The sequence below is a fragment of the Canis lupus genome, chromosome 35, assembly GCF_048164855.1.
Source record: "Canis lupus baileyi chromosome 35, mCanLup2.hap1, whole genome shotgun sequence".
Taxonomy (NCBI): Eukaryota; Metazoa; Chordata; class Mammalia; order Carnivora; family Canidae; genus Canis; species Canis lupus.
Genome location: NC_132872.1, coordinates 17,541,446 through 17,565,877, shown reverse-complemented (window position 1 = coordinate 17,565,877; position 24,432 = coordinate 17,541,446). Strand labels below are relative to the sequence as shown.

Genomic DNA, 24,432 nt, shown 5'->3' with positions numbered 1-24,432 from the left:
AAGACCCGGGATCGAATCCCACATCGGGCTCCCGGTGCATGGAGCCTGCTTCTCCCTCTGCCTATGTCTCTGCCTCTTTCTCTCTCTCTCTCTCTCTGTGACTATCATGAATAAATAAAAGTTAAAAAAAAATTACAAAAAAAAAAAAGTTGATATTTTTATGGAGGCAAACGATGGAGAAAAGAAACTGTGTGTCCTTTATTATTTCTTCACTGCAAACACTGAAGGTAAGGAGAGGAATGTCATGAATAAGCAGGACATAAAGAAAGTTAGATTAACTCTAAAACATATTAAAGATAGTTTTGGCTGACTTAGGAGGTAGTATTTACTCTAAAAAGGAAATGTGCAGGGCACTGACCTCATATTTATGAATACAGAGCTTTGCAGATAACATAATTAGCTATATAATTTGCTATATATATATTATAGATATTTTCATAGTTAGGTCCAGAAATTTTTTAAAAACTTCTATAAAAGGATGAAGTCTATTAAAAAACAAAAAAATCTGCCATCATTAGCCTCTTCGGCATAACGTATATTGAATTAAAAATGTCAAACTAATGAACTAGTTGAGGATATTAAACTTCTCCTTTCTTTAGAGCTCTGCATCTAACAGTCCTGCTTAGTTTACTTGCAAAGTAAACACAGTAATACTTCCTTAAGTGATACTTTGACACCGAAGTATCTTAAGCATAAAATGTCCTCCTCCCTTCACTAAGTACAAACTGGTGGCACTGGCCAAATTTGCCTAGAAAGTGTTTTATCCGTCCCACATGGTTTTGAAAATTCTGAATTTGAATGCCTTTAGATAGTCTCTACCATTACAAATGCCTTTCTTTACCCTTCTGGCTCCTGATGGCAGGAGTTTTACCTCTTGGCCCCTTATTTATTATCTGGAACAACAGCGGGTCCTGGAAACTGGATACTTCTGTGGGACCACTGCTTACTTTTTCTCACACCCTGACTTACCACCAATAGTCCACTCTATCAGGGCTGCCTCAAGCAGACTTTGAAGAAAGTTATTGCTGGGAGAAAATATCCTGTTCAGGAAATTTTAGCATCACAAATTTTCTAGATGCCATACATTTTTCCACCCTTCATTTTTATTGATGGGCAAGTAAGTACATGAACCTTACAAAATTAAAATTTTCTAGATCTCTAAATAAATAGCATAAATAGAGCATTTTTTCAAATCTTAACCAATCTTAAATTATAAATTAAAACAAAGAACAAGTGAACCAGAATGTTTTAATTTTTATCGTTTGGTAGAAAATCTGTAATTGTTCCTGGTCTTCTTTATATTTCAGAAGTTTTAAAATTGATCTAAAAGATTAAAAAATTTGACGAAGGAGGAAAATGTGATCAATCTCACATTTTGTTAGTAAGCATATAAATAAGTGTAGCTTTTTTGGAAGGAAACTTAATCCATCAAAAATTTGAAAGCACATACCTTTTAACCCTACAATTTACTTCTAAGTATTCCACAGATGTAGTCACACATATAAGTAAACCATATTCAATGACATTAAGAAGAAATACTGACTACAGATTTAGCAATGATTTTAACACTGACAGCTGTATTTCCCTGCCATTAGACTGAATACTATGAAACACATTTGATCTGCAGAAATGGCCAATTCATGTGGCTCAACTTAACGTGAATTGTGATAATTAAGGTCCCTTAACATTTACGGAATGCCTGTGTATTGAGTACTGTTCCAGGACCTGTTACAGAACAAAGAGACTCAACCTGTTTTTGTGGTGCTAACATCCCAGATGACAGAGGACTGCATGAATACATGAAAGAAGCAGAGTCAACTGGAAAGAAACAGAGACCTGTATTCTGTTTCCAACTTTGATCCCGAGTTTGAGTAAGCAATACTTGACTTACTTGTGATGTGTAAGTTTCACAAATTATCAGAACATGTGAATGCTTACAAAAGGATTTTAGGGCCACAGAAAAGAAATGCTGTGTGTTCATTTTAAGTTCTAACTTTACACAGGAACTTTTACTTTATTAATTTACCTCTGAACAAGTTCCATGTAGGATTTTGTCAGTATTTCATGTTCTTCGGCCACAGACTCTAATTTCCTATTATGTTGGAAGAGATGCTCAATATCACTCTGTGCTCTTTCTGATTCAACCTGCTGTGCCTTCAATAACACACCAAGCTCTTCATTTTTTCTTTCAACTTCTCTCAACATACCAGCAAGTGTCCGTGCCTAAAACAAAACAGAAACTTTTCTACTATCATGTATGTAATATGCTCAGTTTCTACAATTTGAAAGGTTTACCAAATATCTAATAGGCTAGCATCTATTGGGTTATATAAGGTTTTGTTAGTCACATATACGCTGTTATAGTTCTTTTACTTAATAGATTGTTCTGACTAGAATAATCCTGGTATGACCAGATTCATGGAAATGAACACAATTATAACAACATGAAGGTAGCACTACATTCTGTACCCCATTGAAAGAGTATGTGTGGTCCTTGGAGCCAGCCATTAACACTAAACCAGAAAGTTAGAAAAATCAGTTTTCCCATTTCAGGTAGAAATTTAGAATAAGATCTTAACTATATCACAGATGTTAAGCAAACACTTAAAATTAAACTAGCACAATCAGGAAATATACCTAAATTAATATGTGACATGGAAAGAAACAAAGACCTGTATTCTGTTTCTGACTTTGATCTTGAGTTTAAGTAAGCAATACTTCACTTACTTGTGATGTGTAAGTTTCACAAATTATCAGAATACATGAATGTTTACAAAAGGATTTTAGGGCCACAGAAAAGCAATGCTGTGTATTCATTTTAAATTCTAACTTTACACAGAGAATCAATTTGTGACATGAAATATTAAAGAAACAGAAAACTAGAATGAGAAGTGAACTTCCCCACTACCCTTTAGCCTGAAAAATACTCTCATTTTGAACCAGATAAAAACCTAAGCCCTTCTCTGTTTTTATGACAGTCTATATATAAAGCAATAATACCCTACTATTTAGTGTTATTTTTATAAGAAGCCTTTCCAGTAAAATGGATAAAACATTAAGTTCTCCAGTAAAATGTAAGACATGTCCAAAATAGAATCTAAGAATGTGCTATGAGAAGAGAGAGGACAAAATTATTTTAATATCACTAATTTTGTTGCGATTTATGATATATTTAACATGCCATCAGTCAAGATAAACAAATCCTTTTCAAAAGAAGAAAAGGAAAACGTATGGTTATATTTATTCATATTTTTTCAAATACATGTACTCTGAGAAAACTCAATGGTATTTTATGTGTCAGTAATTTTAATGCCTCTCTCTAAAATGATGACTTTATTATAATTCTTTATAAATGACACTGAACTGTTGAGACTCTGTTTATATTTGCTAGGAATTCCATATTATTGCAGTAAGCTCTCACTCCTAATGTATACATTGTGTGCATATACACACACAGCAAATGCCAAACTTTCTAAGCATCTACTATGGGCCAAGTACTGAGCTTGCTGGGGCTGGGAGATACTGAAAGAGTTTCTGACATTGAGGGTAGGGGGAAGGTTATATAATTTTCACATGTGTGGGACAGCTTCCTAAGAAATGGGGATATTTAAACTAAAATCTGAAGGATTATTAGGAATTTAGGCAGAGAAAGAGGAAAAGGTGTTCCAGACATGGAAGAGCAAGTTACAAGGACAAGGAAACCTGAGTATGTCAAGTAACTGCAAGGTAATAAAACTGTATAAGAAACTGCAAAGTAATCTAATATAGTTGATTGCAGAGAATGCACAGAAATGCAAGGAGATGCAGAATGAAAGTAGTTAGAATCATGTGTGCCAAACTAAGGAATTTAAAATCATCTGCTGAGTAAAATGGTAAGCCACTGCACAGTATTTAGCATAGAAGCAATAAAATCAGATTGCAGCCTCACGGATCATCGTGGGAGAAAAGGGAGGGTGGAACCAAACGCAAAAGACAGATGACTTGGGATGCACATAGAGGGTGGTTGAGAAGAGGGCTCCAGACTGAGGGTATAGAGACTAGAGGCTCTGCTATGATTTATATAAAAAATGAAAAGGATTTGGTCCATAGCAAATAGGGCAAAAACAGAGATAAGGCACAAAAAAGCAATATTCGGAAGGTAGAATCAACTGGATTTGGAGAATGACTAATTGTAGGAGGTAAATTATGTGACTTCTACGTTTCTGGTCTGGAAAACTTTGAAGAACAAGAGGGAATATATAAATAAGAATAAAATTTTAAAAAAGGTAATGAGTTCAGGATTAGTCATGCTGAATGGGAAGTATTTGTGATATATTTAAACAGAGTTATACAGGAAGCATTTAGTACTTAGTAAAAAGGATCTGGGCTCAGCACATAAAACTGGTGGCATTAACATTTGGTAATGACTGAAACCCTGGGCCACCCAAAGAAGGACAAAGGGCTTAGAACATAATGTTGGGAGAAACCAACAATTGAGGGTTGAGTGGAGAAAGAGAAATTCATAAAGTATATAGGAAAAGAATATCCGGGGATCCCTGGGTGGCACAGCGGTTTAGCGCCTGCCTTTGGCCCAGGGCGGGATCCTGGAGACCCGGGATCGAATCCCACATCGGGCTCCCAGTGCATGGAGCCTGCTTCTCCCTCTGCCTATGTCTTTGCCTCTCTCTCTCTCTCTCTCTCACTCTCTCTGTGTGACTATCATAAATAAATAAAAATAAAAAAAAAAAAAAAGGAAAAGAATATCCATTATGGTAGAAAGAAAATCAGAAGGTAATGGGGTAATCCAAATTAAAGGGGGGAAGGTGTCAAGATGGAGGGAATAGTTGTATCAAATGCTGAGAACAGTTTACTTCAGACAGGGTAACCGGAATGTAACTAAAATTTTGTACACGTTCTACTTCATTTATTTTTCTACTTATTGGATAAGTCATTATTTATATTGTACACACCTCCGTCTCAGCTTGAGTTCTTTGACAGCGATATTGAGCAATCAGTCTATCAGCCTGTGCAAGGGCTAGAGCTTTTGCTTCCAAAAGATCTTGTAGTCTGCTTTCTTTGGACTGTAAGAAAACATACCATTGACCTATCACAGAAAACATCTATTAAAGCTTAACTGTTACATAGAGCTAAAATAAGTTTGTACTCACGGCTAATGTGGACAGTTTCATCTCATATACATCCATTATGTCAGATATTCTCACATCATTAATTTGATCCTTTACCTAAGTTTCAGGACATCAGTTAAAAAAAAAAAAAAAAAAAAAAAAAAAAAAACCAGAAAATTTTAACACTCAGCACAATAAAAAAATAAATGCCTAATGTGAAACTAAATCATTAAAGCTTCATGAGTAACAAAGTAAAGAAATGAATGTCTTGTGAGGTGTTTCACAAACATTTCGCTAACCTGGCTATTGCAGAAGGGTATCTGGGTAGGACTTGGTATGCTTGTGGGACAGATTTCTTAAACAGGGACAGAGAAGATGAGGGTGGGCTAACTGGGGATGACTAGGGGGGAAAACGCTGTTTTAAAATGTGGGGATTTTATAGCTAATCTTTTTCTTCCCAAAATTTCTAGAATATTGTTATTTTCATATTAAAAGTCTTCATTGATCAAATTTATATCTAAAGTTATTGAAATAAATGTTAATAATCAGGGCTGACATTTAGTTGGTATGTACCAGTCAGAATCCCATTTAAAATGGCTATTTACTCACCACCATTCCAGCCTGAAGTTTCTCTATTAATTCCTCAATGTTCAATCCAGGAACTCTAGCTTTTAAAAGTGGAGGAGTTAAACATTTTGCAGATGTTGGAAGACTGTGATTTAGTGATTGCAAAGGCATTCTCCTGGGCATATGTTCTGTTTCCTGCTGTCTGTAAGCATTGTTGGCTGCTATACTTTCTCCAAGTCTGAATAGGAATAAAAAATAATAATAATTACAAAAAGTACAGGAGGACGAGGAAGAGGAGCCTGGATGCCTCAGTTGGTTGAGCATCTGACTCTTGATTTCAGCTCAGAACATGATCTCCGGGGTCATGAAACTGAGCCCCTCCACAGGTTCTGCACTTAGCTTGGAGTCAGCTTGAGATTCTCTGTCTGCCCTTCTTGCCTGCTTGTACGCCTGCTCTCTCTCAATAAATAAAATCTTAAAAAAAAAAAAAAAAAAAAATAGGGCAGCCCCGGTGGCCCAGTGGTTTAGCGCCACCTTCAGCCTGGGGTGTGATCCTGGAGTCCCGGGATTGAGTCCCACGTCAGGCTCCCTGCATGGAGCCTGCTCTTCCCTCTGCCTGTGTCTCTACCTCTCTCTCTCTCTGTGTCTGTCATGAATAAATAAATAAAACCTTAAAAAAAATAGAGGAAAGTCAGTTAGTATAGAATTAGAGAATCTCTAGAATGGATCTTTCTGGGAATATAAGTCTTCAGATGTTTTTTAAATCATCTTGGCATCTATGATGAAGTCAAATTTTAGAAAATATCCTAAATATTTGACAAGGAAATGCTTTTCTACTTACAACCTTTTATAATGACAATTTCACCTCTGGTTTGGAGGCACTAGAACTAGTCTGTGAGTATGGATTATTTGTAAAAATTTAGTAGTGTTAATGCTTCCTTCTTACCATGGGAAACATCAGCTGTCCTTTACCCATGTCCTTCCATTCTTGTCCTTTCTCACTATATTCTCAGCAACCTTACTTCCATTCTGCCCCTTCCCTTTCTGTCTTGGTCCTGCCTCAGGGTCTTTGAATGAGCTGTTCCTTTGCCTACAACATTCTTCCCACTAGATCCATATAGAGTTGGTTCCTTCTTATCATCAATCTCAGTTCAAATTCACTTCCTCAGAGAGGCTCCTCCACCCATACTAGCATGCACATTATGAAACCTAATTTTTTTTAACTTGTCTCCAAAATAGAATGCAAGTCATATGACAGAGGCCCTGGTCTAAGTTACTGCAGTATCTAAAATGACTAGAAGGGCCCTCACATGCTGTTAAATGTCTAAATAAAACAAACATACATAAAAAAGCTTACTTATGTACCCACCTACCCCATCCATTCAGTATATAAATTTACCTTATTAAACTAAGAGGATATAAAGGCATAAACAGACATGAGAGTAGTATCTAAAGAGAGTGTCTAAAGAGACAATGTCTAAAGGAAAATTATAGAACACCAGTAAGAGAGGGATTGCTGTGATGTAAAGAAATGGTAGGAAGAGCTCATCTGCAGAGACGGAGGAGGAGACTCCCACTTTCAGTGAAGCTGAAGCTTTCCATTCTGAAACACAGAGTCTTTCCTTTATGTCCAATTACCACAACTGGAGCAACCAAACCACCATAAAATCAAGCAGCTTCACAAATCATTTCTACATTTTAACTTGAGAAGCTCCTTATTTGTCTATTTGTTTAAAAATAACTACTATAAAATAAAAAGAATTTTGATTATGTGGTCTCTACCTCTTATTCTCCACAGTTCTTAATCTCCTAATTTATGACCACTTAAATTATTAATTCTGAGAAATGAGTTTGTAGAGTCTCTTAAAAGAAAAAGCAGAGGGGTGCCTGGGTGGCTCCATCAGTTAAGCATCTGCCTTTGCTCAGGTCATGATCCCGGGGTTCAGGGGTTGAGTCCAATGCCAGGCTCCCAGCTCAACAGGGAACCGGTTTCTACCTGCCCTTCTCCTCCACTTGTGCACACGTGCGTGCGCTCTCTTTCTCTCAAATAAACAATTTTTTTTTAAAAGATTTTATTCATCATAGACATAGAGAGAGAGAGAGGCAGAGACACAGGCAGAGGGAGAAGGAGGCTCCATGCCGGGAGCCTGATGCGGGACTTGACTCCATCCCGGGACTCCAGGATCCTGCGCCCTGGGCGAAAGGCAGGCGCTAAACCGCTAGGCCACCCAGGGAGCCCCAATAAATCTTTAACAATAGCAACGTAGCAGAGGTTAGCAAACTTTCTCTTAAAGGACAAAGCAGTAAGTATCTCAGACCTAAGGGGCTGTATAGTCTCTGTTACAACTATCCAACCCTGATGTCATAGCATGAATGTAGACACAGAAAATACAGACAATATGAAAATGAAAAGGTGTGTCCTTTTTTTAGTAAAACTTTATTTACAAACGTAGGCTCCTGCCGGTTATAGTTTTCAGATCCCTGCATACAGAAATGTCTTACCTAGTCACTAACATGCTTCATTTTATTCAAATTACTTTTGCAAATTCATTTATATGTGGAACTTAAACTTTTATTTTATTTTTATAAAGATTTTATTTATTTATTCATAGAGACAGAGAGAGAGAGGCAGAGACACAGGCAGAGGGAGAAGCAGGGAGCCTGACGTGGGACTCGATCCCGGGTCTCTAGGATCACACCCTGGATTGAAGGCAGCGTTAAACCACTGAGCCACCCGGGCTGCCCGGAACTTAAACTTTGAAAAATTAATATAGAACTCAACTGGACACTTAGTTTACAGAGAGCCCCCCAAATCTCATTTTTTTTCAAATATAATATATTCTCTTAATGTTTGAAATTAATGAGTCTAGTGGACAATTCAGCCTGGTCATTATCTATTCCACTTTCCAAAAGTTTTCTTTAGGAATCTTCCCACTGCCTCCAAACTAGTTTTCAGTCCATGTAGTTCTCACAGATGAACCTTTGGTATCTGCCAAGGTCCTTCATTGGCAAATGACCCAGATTTGGTCAATGAAAATAATGCCTAGGCTTATCATTTAAACAACTGGGAAGGGAAAGCTCTTCATTTTTTTTTTCCTGTTTTGTTTGTTGGTTGTTTTAGTCCTAAAAGCCATGTTGTTTATGAAGTGTTTAATCCTTTAGAACAGATTCCCCTCTTGTCCGCTGGCAATCCTATGGTTACCTACAACCCTTAAACTGAGGAAGTTCTTCCTCACATCTAAATGTCTTTTAAGCTTGTTTGCTTGCGGGATTTATTTATTTATTATTTCTTTAGTATAGCTGACACGGGGAAAGCACATTCTTTGTAAGAACTGAACTGGTAAGATGTAAGTATAGTCCAGAAGCCACTATATTAAATAGAGGAGGTGAGAGATGGAGTGGCATAGAGCCTGGAAAATATACTTAACCCATCCGAAGCTACTTTTCTCTGAGCATATACCTGGTCTTTTCAGTTACTGGAATCAAATTTTCTTTTAAGCACTTGAAAAATTACCGTTATAATGAAGTCTTTGATTCACAAATTTTCTAGTCTTTCTACATCAAGGACTACTAAAGAAACACAGCAAGATATTCCAGCACAAGAGATACACTGCAAATGACTACAACTCACACTAATGCAGGAAAATCTGGCAGTGGAGCAGCTTCCAATAATATTCCCAATCCAGACTGTACTTGTTCTCTATTATCTGATGTTAAAGCAAAAGCCAAGGGAGTAATCAGGCGTGGATCCTAAGCAAATCAGAAACCAGAAAACAAGAAGCACAAGGAATAAATAATGTCAGGTTTTTTACATCAAGGTGAGTAAACAGAGCTAAATCATAAAATGATACTACCCAAATTCTGAAAGGTTTCTATCTGATATCTGAATGCATTTATTCATCTTTACTTTGTTATAATTATGCAGTCAATATGAACATTAGCTTTAAAAAAATTTGGGCAAAGTTTTGAACGCTTTTGTTGTGCCTATGAAAATCATGTCCTAAATATTTTGATGAATTTAAAATACCATCCACAACTGACTGTTTTGAATTATTGTTTTAATTCTGCTACACTTAGAAGAAAATCTGGCTGTAAGAAAAAATAATTATCATTTCTAATTAAAGTCAAAAATAAAAGTAAAATTCAAATTAATTCAATTCTAATTCAGTAACTGAAACAATTTATGCTTAAAGCATAAGTCCTTCATGTCAGTAAATATTTTACATTAGTACTGTAAGCCTTAAATCATTTATTCTGAAAAACATCTAATTGACAGATAATCAGTTTGACTCAATTTTTAAGTTAACAGAGAAAAAATATTAAAATATAAATCCTTTATAGTTATCTACATTTTACCAGTGTCAAGTGTCTTGGAAGTAGTCAAGTATAATCTTAGGCCACAGAATCATGTTAAGAGACGGCCTTTATCTTTATAACCCTCATAGTAACTCTTTGCAACCACTCCCATGGAGGGGGATCATTACTTTCATTCTGTAGTTAAGGACACTAGAGCTCAGACAAGTGAAATAGCTTGCTCAAGTCTGCACCAACTTGATTGATGGTGGAGTCAACATCTGAACCCCATCTCCTAAGCATTACGCTCTCAAAGTGCACAAGTGGCCCCTGAATAAGGTTTCAGTTTTGCCTTCTACCCTGTCTAGACAGATATCAGAGCCATCTTTATTAAATTATTATATTAACCCAATTGACGCATGTTTGCTAAGTATCTATTAGAAGTCAGGTTTTGTGGCTTTCAAGGTAAACATCAGAACTCAAAATCTGTGAGTTAGCTATTCTCTGCCTACCCTCTCTAATCTTATTACAACTCACAATCAAGTCCTTTTCTTCCAAATGTGTCCCTTATCCCCTTAAAGCACTACATCATCAACCCCACCCCAAAACTCCAAAACAAATACCACATCCCCTTCACTACAATGCCAATAGAAATAAACGAAGAAACAAAGGATGACAAGAAAGGAAAAAGGCTGAGGAAGCTCTACTATCAGCAACATCTTGTACATTATAATCAGGAGCATTTATGTTCAACCCCTGCAAAACTACATAAAATTACCATGTAGTAGGAATACTATAGAGTTACTTAGGCAATTAACTTTCTTCTGACGCCCAATTCTAAGAGAAACAGTTTCTAAAGAATATTAAAACAGAAACTCATACATTAGGGAGCATTTTGTATAAACAAACTTCAATATTTGAAGAGTTTAAACCCACCTGAAGGATTTTATAGAAGCTTACTTCCATACCAGGAACCAACTGCTTAAGTTTATTCATCAAATCAAGGGTTTTCAAAACTACATCAGCAGCAAGTTTGCTTAAAAGTAAATCATATTTAAATTAGATAACTAAAGAATTGCTTAGAGCTTTATTTCTAGCCATAATTCTAAAGAAATTCTGAAAAACCAACACCTGTTTTTAAACCTTAGGGAGATAAAGTATTGTTTCTTTTCAGAAGTAAAAACACAGTAGAGACCATTATCCTTATAGCTCAAGCCCCAAAAAGAACAAATTGGCCTTAACAGTCTAAGTTGAGACTGTAATCTCAAATACCAGCATGCTTCCAGTTTCTGTACCACATTACTAACAGCATCAGCAACATGACCTATTTAATTCTTAGCTTTGTCACAGGCCTATCAACAATAAAGGGCAATCTTAAGCAATACAGAATCTTAATATTTACCAAATAAATTATACTAAGCCATGTTCTTAGCCTCACTGCAAAAGGAATACAAAAAAAGAAAAGGTAATCTGTGTTCTGGAGGACCACAATTATTGGCAATTACATCATTTATAGAAACTGAAACAAATCAATATCTAGCCATTTAGTAGGTCCTCAATAAAGATGTTAATAGACTTAATTCAAATGAGAGGGGAGGATAAAATCTCATCACTATCCATGAAAATTCACCTTTAACCATTAAGTCTTGATGTGCTAATGAAAAGAACTGTCTGCTAGTAGGAAACTTTCTGTAGTAACCGATTTCCTAGTAATAAAAATATGACCTGTTTTTTCATGTTTTTGTTTAAAACAAACATAAAATTACTGAGGCAACGTGTCAAAAAGAATCTCTAGAAAAGGAGTACAAAGAACCTTAGATAATAAGTTAAAACACCATGACACAAACCTAAACAATAAAAAACAAATCATAGATGTTAAGATTATCCTTTAAGCACATAATTTATGAATTGAATGAATTTTTTAAGAACTATGAAAAAACTTGTTAATTCTCCACTACACCTTGAGTTAATAGTGCATACGCAAGGATTATCCTTCAAAGGAGAGGAGAATTGCTACATTTTCTGATTTTTATTACATTTGGCATTATCATTTTGCCATTTGGATTTCATTATACTCACCACAATTCAGAATCTGCTACCTTTGTTCCAAACCCTAAATCAATCTTGCCATACGTAAACTGTTGTTCTATCAGAGTGGTACATTTGATAGTAGTCAGAGTTTTTGCAACATGCAGTTTTAGAGTATCATCTCCACAAAGAGGTAAGTTTTGTTAAGGGATACAAACAAAAAATCCTAAAAAAAAAAAACCCAAATCCCTTATATTTGTTTTTTTTTTTTTTAAATCCCTTATGTTTGTATTGCTTTACAGTATTGAGTGATTTCATACAAATTATCTTGTCACTTCACTTCCACATAATTACTGTTAATATTAACTCAACGACATTAGTAAACTAGAGCTCAGAGCATTTAAGTGATTGGTAAGTGGCAAGAGATGGGACTAACATCGTCTGTTACTCTGCTGGATGCTAGTATTTGGTCAACAGATTACAACAACGGTTCAGTATTTGCTGAACTAAGAGTAGTTATTTTTGCCTATATTGTAATATTACAAGTTAATTTGAATATCATGAAAAAGTGGTCAAACTTGGCTCAAAATTGGTACAATTTTGAGGCCTGCATATATTATAGATATCTCCAAGATCAAGCAACATAATCATGGGTCTCCACAGCAGTGGTTTTCAAATTCGGCTGCATGTTAGAAACACCTGAGTGATTTGAACAGTCAATTACAATCTCCCCACACCTCACACACTTTACTCCAATTAAATTAGAATTGCTGGAAGCAAGGTTCAGGTGTCAGGATTTTTAAAATGCTCTCCAGGTCATTTGAATACATAGCCAGGGTTGGGAAGCACTGCTGTAGGGAAGAGGAAAATTAAGGAGCAGCAGTTCCAAGGAGAGAGTAAATAGATATGGAATTTGCTCTAGGGCAGAACGAAGTTGAACAAAGTCTTGTAGCTCTGAGATATAAGGAAACCTGACCAGGTAAGTATGAAAGATCTGGTAGAGATATAATGGCTCTTTACCGATAATAAAATAGCATTAATGAAGTATTTTAAAAATGGAACTTGGGCTTCAAAAAGATTTAGAATCAGCTAATCTAAAAGACAAAAGCTAATAAAAGACCTAAGAGAATCAGAATACAGAAGTTATTCAGTGACACTAACTGAAAAAGTTTTTTTTTGTAATGAACTTTGTCTTTATAATATTTGTCGTTTGTATAATCTAGTGTGATGTCACTCTTATTAAAACATTTCTAGAGGCTTTAATTTTCAGTAAAAATTATAATATAAGCTAAAATACTGACTCTACCAATGTTTATTCTGATATACTGAACAAAAAGTGGCACCATGAATCATCCAGACAGCAATTAGCATTAGAGTAACACAGCAGTTATCTTTAGAATGTATCTCTTAACCTCAATTTGTGATAAAAATGTCCACAAAAAAAAAAAAAAAAAAAAAATCAAGTTTAAAAAGCATTCTGAAAATACTCCTTAATTTAAAAGTTTTACACGGAAAAATGAGGGAAAAAGTCTGGACAACCTTTTTAGACTCCTCACTGAGAATTAGTTTTATAGTTTAAACTTCAATAATTCTGAATAGGTATAAGCATAACAAGTGACTAAAGTACAATTAAAGACAAAATGTAGTAAACGTAATGTTAGAACAAAAAAAAGAGTGGTTAGTTTCCATGTTTTAACAGTAAAGGATATTTAACAAAACTTCAGTGGCCTTGACCATCCTTTCACATTTTTTTTTTAATAAGGCTTCATCTAGATTTTTTTCTGTGAACTGAAGTTGGTCAAGGATTGTAGGCAGCAGAAGGCTCACAAAACGGTCAGTTGAGGAACAGTTAGCAGTATCTGCAACATCCTGGAGAATTAACCACCACCAATGATGAAAAATAAAAATAAAGATGAAATACAGAAAGTAGAGATAATAACTGAGTTGTCATGTTCTCATCAAGTCTCTTAGAGTTACTTTAGTAGTTAACTGACCTGTGTCTCCTTTTTAAAATCTACCCTTTTATCTCATTTTGATGGCTATGATGACTTGTCTTAAATGGAACAATAAAGTTTTAGGTTATTCAACTGCAAACAAGACTTTCCAATAGATTGTGTCTGTGATTTGAAAACAAGTACCCTGAAATTGCTAAGTGAAACTGCAATAATAACCACCACTGATCTAAATACTTTACAACCACGAATAACTCCCAACAAGAATCTCAAAGAGTTTTAATTTTTTTAAAGAGTTTACTTATTTATTAGAGAGAGAGAGAGAAAGAGCAATCATGAACTAGGGGAAAGGCAAATAGAGGCAGGCTCCTTGCCGAATAGGGAGACCGACTTGGAGTTCGATACCAGGACCCTAAGATCATGACTGGAGCTAAATTCAGACACTTAACTGATTGAGCCACCCAGGTGTCCCTCAGTTTTTTAAATGATCAACAGTCAAGACCAACATAAAACATAGAGTAATTTGTGCATCATCTTTGACAAATATATTTAACCACTGATACGCATTTTTGTTTGTGCACAGGATCCAGTTATGAGGGGAAATACTGTAGGAAAATACTATAGTAGGCAGAGTAGGTATAAAAAATAGGGACAACAGTAGAAAATGCTAAATAACCTAGACAGTAGAATCTACCAGAATGTAATGGCCTCTAGGGAAAGAAATTTTGTATCCTAAGTGTCTAGCAGTGTCTGGTATTTTCCACTCCATCTGAGTAACTGAATCCAATGTTCCTATATTAATCCACTCAAAAGGTTAATAAAGACCATAAACAGTATCTACCAAGATGGAGAAGCATGACTACTACAAGAAGTACAGTCAGCAACAAACTGTACAAATCTCAGCTAATATCTTTACTTATTACACTGAAAGGAGTATATATAAGCTATTCAGTTCCAAAAAAGAAAACATTAATGTTCCTGACTTTGCCCCAAAGAAAATTCAGTAGCTGAATGGTAGGGGGTTTGCTAAAAGTTTTCCTAAGGTGTATAAACAATTAGAAATATATCATGGATGTTTATGAACGTAAACTGTTCACTGAGGATCATAAAAATGGGAAAGTCAATTTGTCTATCGTTATATTACCTCAAATATTTCCTTGAACAACTCTAAGGCTAGAAGAGAACAGTTTTCTGATCTGTCCAGAGGTTGGTTTGACCAACGCAGTAGAGCCACAGTAGGTTCTAAACATTTAGAACGGCTTCCCAGAATGGTGTTGCCAGATGGAGACTGTTCAAATATCATCTGAGTGAGCACGTGGCGCAGCTGAGTCACTGAACAGAAGGCAAGAAGTAATTCTAAAACCTGTGCAATATAAAGTCTTCGTTAAATGTCAATTTCATTGGCCTTTCACGTACAAAGCAACCAAATGATGAAGTTGAAAAGGACACATATTTTAAAAAAATACTCTAAAAATTAAAGACAGCTTCCAATTTTTCTTTCATTATTTTTCAAAATATGGGATTAGGTACTATAAAGTTACAAAGAAATTTGTTAATGGTGGTTACTCCTAATAAGGATTGTGAAAGCCAAAGAAAGGAGGGCAACTTCAACTAATATCATATGTCTTCTATAGTAATTTTTTTTTTAAAGCACAGATATATTTTGTTTTTAAAATCAAAATAAATTAGGAACTACAGACACTTGCTATCATGCTTGAGATTCAAGAATTCCTATAAAGCATACTTCAGGATAATATTGAAAAGTGGCATCCCCATGCTTTAAAACATTAGGTATGGCTATTTCCACATTGTACACTGTTGGCATTATACTGGTTAGCTCCTCTATTCTACTTCATTTCTTTACCTCATTAATTGGGCCTTTATAACATTACATAACATCCCACAACCTGTTTATTAGCTAAATTAAATTCTATCTCACTTCATACACTACCAACCTATCATTAAAAAAAAATTATTGGCATCTCTTTGCCTATCCACTTATTTTCTACCTTCATCTGTATTTTTGTAAATGACACGTAATTGGGATTTGTGTTTTGATCAACTTGATACCATTTGATTTTAACAGAGTTCAGTCCATTAGCATTTACTATGTAACATGATAATCTTTGATTTATTCATTTTTAAATATAAATTAGAGTACTTATTTTTGAATGGGTAATGTATTTACTTGGTTCAATGGCTAAACAAAGCAATCTGATCTCTAGCTATGCTCCCTGAAGGCAAGCAATGTTATCAGTGTCTCTTTTCTCTTATCAGAGACATGTTATATCCATATAATATCCATAAAATACCTTCTCATATACATGTCTTCCTTAAGTATAATGTACAAACACAAACAAATCAATCACTAGTACAAAGGTGGTGGGTAGGCAAAGAGATGCCAATAATTTTTTGGAATGATATGGTCTTTCTCAATATTTTGTAATTTCAGAGTAGAGACCTTGTATGTGTTTTGTGGATTTATCCCCTACGCATCTGACATTTTTAAAAATCAGAAAATAGTATTATTTATAAAACTACATTTTTCTATTTAACATTTTCTACATGTTCTTTTGATGAGCTTATGGACATGTCTCTCTTGGCTATGTAGTTTAGGAGTAGAGTTGCGATGTCACAGGGTATACATATATTCACTAGGCACTGTGAAACAATTTTCCAAGGGGATTGCACCAGTGAATGAAGATTTGAGAAGGGTTCTAGAGTACTGGCAATGCTGTATTTTCTCATCTAGATAATGGTTATGTCTGTGTACAGTTTGTAAAAATTCAGAGAGCTGTACACTTAAGATTTTTCTGCACATTATAATTTTCAAACATTTAAAACACAGTCCTGTTTTTACAAACCTTTGAAGAAGAATCAGGATCCTTTCCATTGAGAAGACCTAATACTTGACTAAGACATGAAGAAAAGTGCTCATACCTAAGTTTAAAATAAAAATATACATCAAATAACTATGAACTTAATGCATCAAAAAGATTTATATACAAAATAAATATAAAATTTAAGTGTATTTTCTTTCACCTATATCGAGCTTCTGATATAGAAGTTCTTGCAAAACTTATAGTTAAAACATTTCACCATATACGTATCTATGTATACGGTTATTCATTGAACAGTGAAAAAAATGATTAATGTGGCAATAAATAAATCATTGAAACTTTCAGTACTTCAGTTTTTTTTTTTTTGTACTTCAGTTTTTTTAAAGCTATGTTCAGTTTGTAAAAATTCAAAGAACATGGAATATTCTAATAAATTAGGCAGCTATCTATTTATAAAGTGCTTATAACCGCTAGGCATTTTATCAGGCTCTGAAGATACAGAGATAAGATGCAGAGCCCTATGTTGGATAAGTCTAAGAGGTACTAGTGGTACCACACACATTTCAGTCTATGTGACTGGCGCATCCTGTGTTTGGGAGAATGATGCTCTGTGAGAGAGCTAACAGTCTAAGAATAAAGGCAGAAACATAGGATATTGTATAATGTAAAATACAACACTATAACGGAGAAATGTATAGGATGCTAGGAGGATGAATATTGAATCCAGACTTGGAGTGGCAGGCCTCGTCAGATGAGGTTTCCCAGACTTGAGTCTTAAAAATAAATAGGAGTTAGGCATATAAAGGTCAAAGTATTCCAGCTCTCCGCATAAGTACTTCAGAGGGAATAGCACATGGGTACACAAAAGGTTCTAACAAGCTGGAGATTCTATTTATTGTCTGAAGTGATTAGACAAAAGTAAATAAGAAAATGTAAAGAAACAGAGCTGAGAGGTACCCAGAAACCAGATTTTGGATCACTACATGGAGAATTTGGATATTCACCTTGAGTGCAATGGGAGATCACAGATTTTAGAAGGGATATATGATTGAAGGAAATGTTGAAAGTCGAATATAAGTGAAGGGAGTCAATGGAATGGGAGCCATTGAAGAAACAAAAGATAGTCAAAAAAAAATAGGACATGAGATTTAATGCATAAAAGGATGCATTTATGAGCAAAACAGGATGACACTAAGTACGAATTGGTATAAACACAAGTAACTTGGTTCAAGAGCAAAAATTCAAAAGAACTCCAATTAGATGGGATTCAGTTTTTGTTTTTTCTGTGAAACAAAGATGAGTTCATCTTCTGAGGGAAAAGTGGCAAGAGGAAAGTGGTAAATATTTGAAGGGCCACTGTAGGAAATGAGAAAGAAAGCTGGGAATAAATATGAGAAGTGCTGCCCAGATAAAGTTAGATGTAGTGAATATGTAGGATACAAATTCATAAAGTGTGATTTTCTCAGGTTTTGATTAGGAACATAGCCATTAAATTAGACTTTGGAACAGATTCAGGAATATTTCACTAAATGGTATAGCAAATAAATAAGAAGAAAACACAAACATAATTTCCTTTCCAGAGTTCTAGGCTAGATAAAAAGAAAACAGATAATGGAACTGAGAGATTTATAGAAGTGATTAAGCAACCACTTACTAATGCTAAATCAGATTATACTTTGGTCCTTCTGCAGAGGTATATCCTATGTATTTAGAAGTTGCTCAATAAGCACAATTTGGTGGCCAGAATGGATATGACACGAAAGTATACTGGGAGAACTCTTGGAACAGACAAAGAGAGGACAAGTAAAGGAAGGACACTCTGGAAGAACATTTTCTTATCCACCTATGCTTAAGAAGGAAAAAATGAAATGCTAATGTTGCAGGATTTCTTTTCCTTTAATGCCTGTGGTTCTTGGTCATGCTGTTTTGAAGGATGAAGAGGTAGACCAGACAGGTGGGCAGCAAAGCAAGTTTACTGAGTGATAGTACAAAGCTCCTGAAGAGGGAGGGGACCTGAGAGAGTTGCCACCAGACTTTCTAAGTCTATGGTTTTTTATGGGCTTGGTTTTAATCTGATTAACCCTCCCTGCACCTGTCACCCAGTCAGTTTTTGTCATCTACCTATCATGTGGGAAAGGGTAGAGGGCTCCTTCCAAGGTGGTGTAAAATCCTTTCCTCTCAGGGTGGGGCCCCTTGCCCTGCCTGCCTTTTTTCTGACTATTCTTCATTGCTAATGTGAATGCTTCTTGGTTCTGTAAAATATCAGTTAACCATATGGGTACTGGTCAACCTTGCCCTAGTGGTTAGCTTTTGTTTTGTTAATGTCTACATTATATGTTCCTTAAAATTAGGGACTATGTCTTTGTACAATTTCTGGATTCTATGATCCTCAAAGATTTGGGGCTGTGTCTTCAAATTCCTGCCTCTGCTAAAGGCCCTACCTTCCCTGATACTCGACCACTGTAAGGGCTCCATAACTGTCTTCTCATTTGTGAATGATTAATTGAAGCAATTTCTATACAATTTCCTAACCTGTAATCACAAAGCAGCTGAGGCACTGGGAAAATTTAACTTAAAGATATAAAAAGGCCAGGGGTACCAGGGTGGTTCTATCAGTTAAGCATCTGTCTCTTGAATTTGGCAGATCCTGATCTCCTGATTGTGAGACCTTTGGGCTCCATGCTGGGTGTGTGGAGCCTGCTAGTACCCTCTCTCTCCTTTCCCTCTCTCTCTCTCTCTCAAAATAAATAAATAAATAAGGTCACAAGCTCTATGGAAAAGTTGCTAAATGTTCTCAAAAGATAAATGATCACATGAAATGCCAATGAGACAGAATGGGCACATAAACATGTTTCTCATTTTATCTTACGACACAACAGAGGCACATAACAAAGAAAATGCAATCCATTTTATGCAAATAAGACAAACATACTGACATGAATGTTCCTATAAAAACAATATTTTCCAAAAACTGGAATGTTCAAGATTTAAAACTGGCACTAAAAAAATTAATTAAGAAGCGTACATTTTAGAGAGTGATACAACCTTATTTACCTAAGACAAAGACTGAAACACTTCCCTCACACCCTCCACATTATTATTATACTCATACATTTTAGGCCAGCAAAGCAAAAAAAAAAAAAAAAAAAAGGAAAAAAAGGAACAAAGTCTATCAAAACATTTCAATTTAGTCTCTTGTTCCTTAGTAGAATCCAAGTTTACTAAATCTGAAAAGGCAGTTTTATAATCACAAACATACTTCAAGGTTCATTGCAAAGAAAGAAAAGACGAGTCTTAAGAGCCGTACCTGGTAAGATAATCAGCAATTTTAGGATTCTTAAGGAGATCCATCAATAAATCAACTGAATACTTTCTAGTTAGTGTGCCATCACCATTTATGAGAATATTAAATATTAGCTGAAAAGTTTGATGAATGTTTCGAGCATGGAACAGCTTAAAAACAAATCAGGAGAAGTATATTATACAAAAAATTTTTAAGTTGACACCATTCTAAGCTTAACAAAATCTCAATGACTTTTAAAATATCAGAGAATATAAACTTCAGAATTATTTTCAAAGATAATTTAAAAAAACATATTTACCTTTTCCCCAACCTCTTCATTTAATGTCAAACTGGATAATATTGAAAGTGCAAACACAACCACAGTTAAACTACTATGGGCCAGGAAGCTTATAAGAGTTCGATAAAAAGATTTCACATTATTCTGAAAAAGAAGAAAATTTAAAAATACATTAGAATAAACACTATCAGTTTTATATTTTGGTTTAGAAAGTGTATCTCACAGAGTAGGTAAAGTTTTACTATACGTTATTTACCAATTTAAGAGATTATTCAAGGAGCAAGATGGTATATTTTACATATTGCTTTTATAGTAGTAAAAACAGGTACAATCTTAAGGGAAAGCTGTTTAGATATGGGAATGTGAGCAAATGTTTACCTTTCCCAAATATTTCATGGCTCAAGATAACTTCCATCTCCAAAGTACCTCCAGCACATGAACAAATGAGATATTGTTTAACTTAAATAGGTAACACTGAATACTGAATAGCAGGGGAATTGTTCACAAAGTACCCTAAAGAATCAATGAACTTTCTTGATTTAACATTTCTAACAGTGGTTCAGTTAGCCTCCTTTGTGTGTCTTCACTCACTATAAGAGCTAATAGTTGTTGCTAGTCATTTATTCATGGATCTTTCTGGTAGAGTTGCCATTGATTTTGCGGAAATTTAAGAAATGAGGTAAATGGGATTGCCAGTGATGTGTATCCTTTCTATTAGCACAAAATAATTTAATATTTCTTGTGTTATTCAATATAAAAAATAATGGGATGCTACGGAGAAGGGAAACTTTCAGTACTCAACATTTTTATCAATACTTATAATCTTAAATACAACATGTGCAAAGGTTAGAATACTTCAAATTAATCATGTGTCAATCTGTTCCTTAACTGTGATGAATCAGCTGGATGAGACGTGAAAATTCTTATTTTAAAGAAAAACATATACAATTTTCTTTAAGCACAGAACCCACCACAAACAAGAAAGAAAGATTTTATGCAAAACTTACCAATGTCTTTATGTATGTTTGAACAGAAAGATTGTAACGACAAAGATTTGCCAATAATCCTAGACAAGGCATTGTTAACTCATCTTCAGAAGACTGACTGTTGTTTTAAGGAAGATAATAAAAGATAAAAGCATTAAGTTCATTCTAACTCTATAGTAAATTACACTTAAACTTTTTATATGCAAAAATGATTAACATGTGAAGACAGACAAGTTTTGAATAGTACTGACCATTTCATATTTCGAAACTAAATGATATTAAAATATAGCACAGAAATATGAAAACAATTGTCAGAATGAGCATTGACATTATTGACATTATTATTGACATTAAACATAAGCATAAAATATTCAATTTCAATAGTTTTTTCTGTTCAAATCAATTCATTTCATAAATTGTTATGAAAATTAAAGCTGCTTTACACCATTTGATTCCTGAACTCATCTAAAAGGAGTGAACAAGAATTAGAGTCTCAATTTAAAAAATTGGAAAATATTACCTCAGAAAAATTGAACTATTACATGGTTTTAGTTTAAGAATAAATCAACAGCATACTTGGTTACGTTTGGTTGCATACTCACATATGATCTATCAGGAAGGTAATTAATTCATCTATATTGGCACCAGAATTGAAAATTTTGACGTTGTATGTTAATCTCTGCAGAAGTTGAATGCACTGAGAATAAGAAAATACTTATAAATATAAACATATCGCATGTTTCTAAGAATGGACTCCTAGGCATATTTGGAGCATTTCACAACTTTAGGAAGCAGGGTTTAGAGCAGAAACTCCTGTATTTCTTAAAATGGTTCTGTTTTTTTAAACATAAAGTAATGACATTACTAAGAATTTTAGAGTTCATCTCCTGATTCCACACATTTCTATACAGTCTATCTCAAACAGAGCATCTTGTCATCAACCTGGTTTACTTAACCATCTTAAACATATATGCAGACTAAAACATATACACATTCCATGAATTCTAAGATACATTTTTTCATATTTTGTCATCTTTAAAACCACATCAGTTTAATTGCTGATGCTTTCTGTTCTTGTAACTGATGGCATTTTAGGTTCAACAACTTATCTGTATGCGAGCTTCAAGTCTATGTTAAACAAGACTAAATCTATAGCTTTAATTTTTTGTAGAATGTTTCCTCAACAGACGGCGACTAGATGCCAACTCAATTTGCAATTTTAATAAAAATAGCTTACATCTCCAAATGTTGACATCTGTGTTTATATAAGTCTATCAAAGTGGTTATAATGTAGATTTGCTTTAATTCAAAAATAATGCTAGATGTGGTAAGCTTCCCTTCTCTAGAAACTTTTAAATAGTAATACATGTGTAATGAACCAGCTCTTAAATTTATTAATGGCAAGAACTGTCCTATTCATGCAGGATTATGTGAGCATGTATACTGTAAATTAGCCACTTACAATACATACCGTCAATTCTGATCTGCAAATAAAGAAGGAAAAACAAGTATTCAGTGAAGAGTACTGTGTAGGTGTGTATACCTGCAAAAACACTGAATCACTATGGCAAGTGCTGCTTCGACAAACCACTCCTGCCAGCACGCTATTCAGATTATAGGTATTCTGAAGACAGTCTCTGGTTTCATTGTCTACAGCTGTAAGTTAAGATAAAATGGCATCAAACATCATTTTTATATATGGTCTTCATGGATAAAAGATAATCTTAAATTTCATGTTACATTTATTATGTAACATACATACAAATACAATATGGCTATTTAATTTTAATTACCTTCCAATTCAGAAGTTTAATCACAGAAATAATATAAGCTGGGAATGGGAAGAGAGAAGTATGAGCTTTTCCTTTTTTGTCAATAAACAAATGATTTTTCTATGTAGACTAAATTAAAGGAAGAAAACTTGCCCTACATATTTGTAGAAGTTTTGCGGTTAAAAATTATCTCAATTCTTTTGTAATTTAAAACTGCTCTAAAGAATAAAAGGTTGTTAACTAAAAAATAAAAAAAAAATTCTAACATATTTAAATGTTGAAAATGACTGCCATTCTCATACAAAAGGTTGGTGGATGTTAAAATTAGCATAACATTTTTGGAAAGTGATTTAGTAATGGCTATCAAATTGAAAAATGACCTGAAAACTGAAAATTAATGCAACAGAAATACACTAACATTTGAGCAAAACCACATAAAAATGTATTGATTCTGACAGCAAAAACTCAAAAAAGAGCATACATAAGTACCCACCATTAGGAAAGTGGTTAAATAAATTATAGTATTCTGCAATATGGTACATGGCAGCTATTAAAAAGACACCAATATGGAAAGATAGCTAACATATGCTAAATGAAAAAAAATCTGATGCTCTGCAAACCATTTTTTATTGTATTTTAATTTTTATTTTTTAAGAGTTTTTGTTTTTGTTTTTAATTTTATTTATTTATTCATGAGAGACACAGAGAGAGAGAGTGGCAGAGACACAGACAGAGGGAGAAGCAGGCTCCATGCAGGGAACCTCATGCGGGACTCGATCCCAAGTCTCCAGGATCATGCCCTGGGCTGAAGGTGGCGCTAAACCGCTGAGTCACCGGGGCTGCCCGCAAACCACTTTTTAAAAGAACAATCAAAACTATTTGTTAATTGGGCGCTTGGGTGGCTCAGTTGGTTAAGCAGCTGCCTCCAGCTCAGGTCATGGTCTCAAGGTACTGGAATCAAGAAAGCCCAGAGTTGGAGCCTGGAATCTTCGGAGTTTGGAGTCCAAGCCTGGATCCCCGCTCAGTGGGGAGTCTGCTTCTCCTTTTCCTGCTGCCCCTGCCTCCCCTTGTGTGTGCACCTGCATGCTCTTTCTCAAATAAATAAAAACTTAAAAAAAAAAACCTAATCAAGTAAGTTTTAAAATTATTTGTTATGGCATAGAAAAAGATCTAGAAAAACAACTATCAAACCATTAAGAAATATTATCTACTGAAGAGGAAATGAGGGTTGGTGGTGATGAGTAAAGACTCCTTCTATTTTACTGTGTATCTGTGCTAAGTTGGTAGATGCTACGCCACAGTGACTAT

The 24,432-nt window shown here is 34.7% G+C and overlaps 1 protein-coding gene across 1 annotated transcript in view; it reads right to left on the bottom strand.

Moving 5' to 3' along the window:
* Positions 1-24,432, bottom strand: part of CIP2A (cellular inhibitor of PP2A) — a 34,587-nt gene that overhangs the window by 2,796 nt on the left and 7,359 nt on the right. Inside the window, exons 3-17 of the mRNA XM_072811785.1 lie at positions 22,896-23,008; positions 21,955-22,049; positions 21,374-21,470; positions 20,388-20,510; positions 20,093-20,238; positions 16,810-16,885; positions 15,090-15,308; positions 13,703-13,862; positions 12,045-12,186; positions 10,902-11,001; positions 9,304-9,422; positions 5,715-5,910; positions 5,148-5,222; positions 4,950-5,060; positions 2,027-2,223 (exon numbers count right to left, since the gene is read on the bottom strand). Of these exons, the coding sequence (XP_072667886.1) occupies positions 2,027-2,223; positions 4,950-5,060; positions 5,148-5,222; positions 5,715-5,910; positions 9,304-9,422; positions 10,902-11,001; positions 12,045-12,186; positions 13,703-13,862; positions 15,090-15,308; positions 16,810-16,885; positions 20,093-20,238; positions 20,388-20,510; positions 21,374-21,470; positions 21,955-22,049; positions 22,896-23,008 (1,969 nt within the window). The remainder of the gene's footprint in view (positions 1-2,026; positions 2,224-4,949; positions 5,061-5,147; positions 5,223-5,714; positions 5,911-9,303; positions 9,423-10,901; positions 11,002-12,044; positions 12,187-13,702; positions 13,863-15,089; positions 15,309-16,809; positions 16,886-20,092; positions 20,239-20,387; positions 20,511-21,373; positions 21,471-21,954; positions 22,050-22,895; positions 23,009-24,432) is intronic.